The sequence below is a fragment of the Nanorana parkeri genome, unplaced genomic scaffold (assembly GCF_000935625.1).
Source record: "Nanorana parkeri isolate BGI_ZX_2015 unplaced genomic scaffold, ASM93562v1 scaffold307, whole genome shotgun sequence".
Classification (NCBI taxonomy): Eukaryota; Metazoa; Chordata; class Amphibia; order Anura; family Dicroglossidae; genus Nanorana; species Nanorana parkeri.
Genome location: NW_017306575.1, coordinates 1,126,048 through 1,131,744, shown reverse-complemented (window position 1 = coordinate 1,131,744; position 5,697 = coordinate 1,126,048). Strand labels below are relative to the sequence as shown.

Genomic DNA, 5,697 nt, shown 5'->3' with positions numbered 1-5,697 from the left:
GAAAAGTGCACCTAAAATGTAAGCAGTGATTTTCAAATACTTTTTAAGTTATGCAATGTGAATGGAAACATTACCTCCAATACCAGACCTTCCAGTCAGAGGGAGATCTCCCTCTGACTGACAGTGCAGACGGAGCATGGAGCCAGCTTCCTAACCAATCAGGAAGCCGTGCAGCATGTAATGACCCGCCTCACAGCTTCCTGAATGGTCAGGAAGCCAGGCTGCCTAGGAACAAGTGAGGCCGGCTTTCTATCCAATTAGGAAGCCTGTAGGCGGGTCATGACGTGCTGCCCGGCCTCCAGATTGGCTAGGAAGTCAGATTCACTATTTGGTAGGCAGCCTGGCTTCCTAACCAATCAGGAAGCCAGGCGGCACATCATAACACGTGTCCCGATTTCCTGATTAGTCAGGAAGCCACGCTGCCTAGAAACAAGTAAAGCCGCCTTTCTAGCCAAATCAGGAAGCCAGGAGGCGGGTCATGGCGTGCCGCCCGGCTTCCTGATTGGCTAGGAAGCCAGCTTCACTTATTGCTAGGCAGCCTGGCTTCTTGACTAATCAGGAAGCCAGACCGCACCTCATGACTCGCCACCAGGCTTCCTTATTGGTCAGGAAGCCAGGCAGCCTCTGAAGCTAGTGTTCTTTTGCTAGAACACTGGCTTCACAGGCAGTCAGGAAGCTGGGCGACAGGTCATGTTCCGCCACCCAACTTCCTGATAATCGGGGCACAATGTAGCAGTACTCGTACTCGATACCGAAAAACCAGTATCAGTTCATTCCTAATTGTATACTATACTTTTTTATTTTATTCTTTATCTTTTTGTGTTATGGACACTGCCATTCATGTATGTGTACTGTTGTTGCTCTATTGCTATTGTTATTGGAAAGTGAGAATTAAAGGTTTGAGAAAAAAAAAAAAATGCAGTGACATGGGGTTATGAGTTTTTCTTTTGTGCAATTTTAAGAAGTATTCCAAGATGGTTGTGAAAAGTGTATAAAAAGGATGCAAGTCATTGTTAAGAAAAGAAGGATCAACTGAGGACAATCAGCCAGTAGGTGTGACTCCTAAAATAAATATATATTCTGTAAAACTTGCTATTCCAACTAAGGGTCATATAAAGTCTAATTTCTGCCAAGTGGAAGTCCCCACATTTACTACATACAAAAAAACGATTCCAGTTGCTTTTAGTATTGAATGTTGCTAACTTGCTAAGCTTTTAGCATTCAGTGCAGACATCAGAGGTTAGCCACCACATCAAGTAAATCTTTCTAATAATCGTAGCCCCCAAAAGCAGACATAAATATTACATTCCAGAAGACTCTGCCCTTTAGAAAGTATAAGGATAGGTTTAGACCTTTGCAGGAGTGTTACCGCATGCACAATAAGGTGCGGTAAGTCCTGCATTAATGTGCATTGTGGTAAAGAAGCTCATTTATTCTGAACAGGCTGCCGACGCATCACAACATGATTTGTAGCAGAACATTTCCAGTGCACCACAATGCTGAAATGGTTCAGATCTGTGTATTGTGGTGCACTAAAACACGGGTCCGTAGTGCATTGGGGATGTAGGTTGGATGCCATTCAGAATGAATGGGAATGCACTGCACCAGTTCACAGAGATGACTGCATACTGAAAATAAAAGATAATCATTAACAGAAAATGTTCCACTAGTGTAGAGAAAGTAGGAAACTTCTAGAAATAGTCAAGTGTAGCAGCTTTCCACTTTCTCTCTACCCCATTGCTAATGTGGTTCATTATATAATTGACTCAAAGAATGCTAAAGAAAGGTCGATGAAATACACAAGACTCAATCATAGGTAAATATAAAAATGTATTCACATTTTAAAGCAGATCTGACACATTTTATAAAGTTGAGTTCCTGAGGTTCTATAAAAGATCAAAGATGGACCCCTAGAGCAGACACTGAATTTTGCTTTAGCAAGCACCCCAAATGAATTGGTAAAATCCCTTTACCGGTTCACCAAGTAAACCAATTTGCCCAGTGGATCGGTGGCCCATAGAATACATTCACTTGTTAACGAATCAGTCACATCCCAGTTCAGGTGAATTGATCAGCTCACCATTAAACATAAACATGTATTATTTTCTTTGGTCCTCTTTCTTGGAATTCGGTCCAGCAGCCTTCTATTTCTTGGCATGTTTCTTGAAAATCTCAATGTACTCCTTCACATCTTCTGTAGAGCCCAGGGCTATAGGCATTCTCTGGTGAATACTCTCTGGAACTATATCCAAGACATTCTCCAGTCCATTGGTGGCCATTCCTCCAGCCTTCTCCATAACATAGGCCATGGGATTGCACTCATACAGAAGCCTTAACTGTAAGGTAATATGACAATAGGATAAGGTAGTAAGATTGAATAATGAATAATATACTGGAGATTAAGATTTGTGACATGTTAATAGCATTTAGGTTTTAAAGTACACTTGTCATGAAAGAAATATGTAGACTGTCACTGATGACTTATCCTAAAGATGATAGCTGGTTGTCATACTAACCCTTTGGTTTCAATATCTTTGGCTTCTTGACCCAGAACAAAATATTCATATAAGGGCTTCTTTTTCTATCTTTCCTGATCTGCATTTTTGTTTTAGTGACAGATATGAACAAATCGGTTTTTGTGGGAGTTAGAACTTGCAGCTGACCAGAGAGGTTTGCTCTAGTCACGCTGGTTCACTTGGGGAGCTGCTAAGATCCACTTACTAATTCATTTTCCTAAGCAGAGAGCACAGTAAACATGACTCAATGCATGTAATTACATTGCACATTATATATTAACAAACAGTAGTGTACATCTAAAAGTAAAGACCATGGCACTGTCACTGTCAGAAATTACCTTTCCCTTTGGGCTCTTGGAGTTTGCAGGATATAAGAAGATTCCTCCATAAACAAGTGTTCGGTGAACATCAGCCACCATGGAACCAACATATCGTCCTCCATAAGGTGAACTTCCATCCTATTGCAAGAGAAAAAAAAATACAGAAAATCTAACACAAATGTAGACCACTGCAGAGGTGAAAAAAACATTTGTGGGTGTAACCAATAATTACGGTCACCCATGTACCTGTTATTGCTAAAGGGGTATGTCCTTTAACTGTATACTTTGTGCTGCTCTTTCCCATCTCAGGAACACTTGAAGGTATTGAAACCTATGCTATGTAGTATTTTATCTGGCACTACTGCTAAATGGCAGACTGGGAAATTCTGTGACATTGAAGAACAAAAGAACCTGCTTCATGTTTCCTCTCCGTTTCCAAATGTGGTCATCTGCCAGGCAGAGCTCACACAATGAAGTACAGGGCCATATACTGACAATGATGCAGATGATTCAGCTAATTCTTTTATGTGGACTTTTTTGCCATTCAAAAAATACTTTCAATCTGATGTTTTGACAAAACTGTCCCCCATAATGCACTCCTCCCTGAACCTGGTAGGATGCATTGCTTTCAGTGAAGACAGACTTGGGACGGGACATTCCATATTTCCAAAGCCGCACAGCCGCGCCAAGGCACCTCTATGTAGTGCAGTCCTAACTCTAACCAATGAGAGTCTACATATAAAAAGATAAAATTGGGTGCAGGTTCAACAGGAGGCAGCCCAACCCCCTTAAAGGCACAGGGACACACAAGCTGCTGTTGTTATTTGCGGGGTCCCTTGTGTGTCCCTGTGCCTCTGAAGGAGGTTGGGCTGCCTCCTGGCGAACCTGCACCCAATTTTATCTTTTGCTACATGTGCTCCAAGATGGAGACTCTCATAGGTTAGAGTTAGGACCGCACTATATAGAGGTGCCTTGATGAGGCAGTGCAGCTTTCACATATTCTGCAGAAGACGTGTATCTACCTCTACCTCTGTTTTTAACCTTAGCTTTTAGACAAGTTTTTTGTTGCATGCTGGCTGTTGAGTGTGCTGGGAAACATTTTGCTGTTGCATTGTTTAAAGCCCTTCCATGTGCACCTTGCTTTAAAGCTGGTGATAAGTTGATGAGTGCGTTTGCCATTTGTTTTGCATGGGAATGATTCTGATGCAGCTCTCTGACAATTTAATCCAAAACAGAGACAGAATAATTAACTAGCTCACACCATCAGGCCATTGATTTGTCCAGGTTGGTCAATCAATGGACACAAGCTATTGTTTTCTGTTGAGTACGCAGAGTTAAGCCAGTTCTCCACATCTTCCTCTATAGGACTCTCCAACATATACTCATTATTAATGGGGCAGTCAGACATCTTAACGCATGGGTACCTCCACCTCTACTTAACCATGACAGTTCAATCCTGCCAACATAACAGTTCCCACTATGATGTTGGGATCTGGGGGTTCCTGGTTCAAATCTCAGTCAGGACACTATCTGGAAGGAGTTTGCATGTTCTCCCTGTGCTTGTGTGGGTTTCCTCCGGGTATTCCGGTTTTCTCCCACACACCAAAAACATGCTGGAAGGTTAATTGGCTATTGTCTAAGTTGTCCCTGTATGCGTGTGTAATAGTGACGTTTGATTGTAAGCTACTTGATGACAGGGACTGATGTGAATGTGCAGTATGTAAAGCACTGTGAAAATTGTTGGCACTATATAAATACCTGTAATAAATAAACAATCGAGGGTTTGGGTACCTTCATCTCTGCTTAACCCTGCTTAAATCATCATATCTGCATAGTTTACCATATGAACATACCTCTGGGAACTTCTTCTTCTGGAGATATTCTGTAACGGCTGCATCAAAGTATTTGGCATAGCCTTCATTTAAACTGTAGATATTGCCTCTTGGATTAACCTTCACGTTTCTGTTAACCAGGATGAATTCCCCGATCGACTAGAAATTGATAAAGTAATATATACAGTCACCACACCTTAAAATGTACAGTTCTGTTTACATTTAATAAATTAGATAACACTTAAAGGGATGTGTAGTGGTTTAGCAATGTTTTTTTTTTAATTATTATGTTCAAGACATAAAAATACAAATTTTAAACTATTTTTCTAAATTAAAAATATGAAATATTGCATGTTAATATTTTGCCTTCTTTTGATCTAGCATGTGGATTCTTTTCACATATTTCCAGGTTCCCAGGTTCTGTTTAACAAGCCTGAAGTTTACAGACATCAATTGCTTAAGCTGAAATGTACACAGAGATGTCAATGACCCAGTGGCTCAACCCTTATTGGATGGCTCTTGCCAAGGTTTCAATCAGAATAAGGGAGCCAGTGCTGTGCTGTCTTTGCTGTGTACTAAATGTTTATTTGTAAAAGAGTGTGTGTGTGTGTATTCAGCATTGTGGCACTTCCATACAATGCATAACCTGCTGCTACAATGTTACGTCCTGGTTGCAAAGCATCTTTTTCATTAGGCTCATCATCTGACACCTGGAACATAAAACAATTGAACTGGTGAACATTTTGACAACATGACAGTCATTGGCTAAATTAAAAGAGAATGCCTAGTGGTTCTATACATTTTTTTTCATAATTGTCAACACTAAAAAAAAATAAAAAGCAAGACAATAAGCAATTCAGATCCAATTACTTATAGTAGCTCTATGTTAACTTTAAAATGAGTGAACTGATCTTGATGTCAGTCTGACTTGGGTCACGCTGATTAGATGAAAGAGAATATCCAGCAATTTCAGACAATCCAATTTGTTCATTTGTTATCTTAACGTTTAAATTGATTTTGAAGAAGCAT

General features: G+C 40.5%; 1 protein-coding gene across 1 annotated transcript in view; it reads right to left on the bottom strand.

Annotated features, from left to right (window-relative positions):
- Window positions 1–2,123: 2,123 nt before the first annotated feature.
- Window positions 2,124–5,697, bottom strand: part of LOC108788139 (fructose-1,6-bisphosphatase 1-like) — a 13,181-nt gene continuing 9,607 nt past the window's right edge. The window contains 4 exon segments of the mRNA XM_018557866.1: window positions 2,124–2,336; window positions 2,855–2,974; window positions 4,690–4,877; window positions 5,282–5,378. Of these exon segments, the coding sequence (XP_018413368.1) occupies window positions 2,145–2,336; window positions 2,855–2,974; window positions 4,690–4,877; window positions 5,282–5,378 (597 nt within the window). The 3' untranslated portion in view covers window positions 2,124–2,144.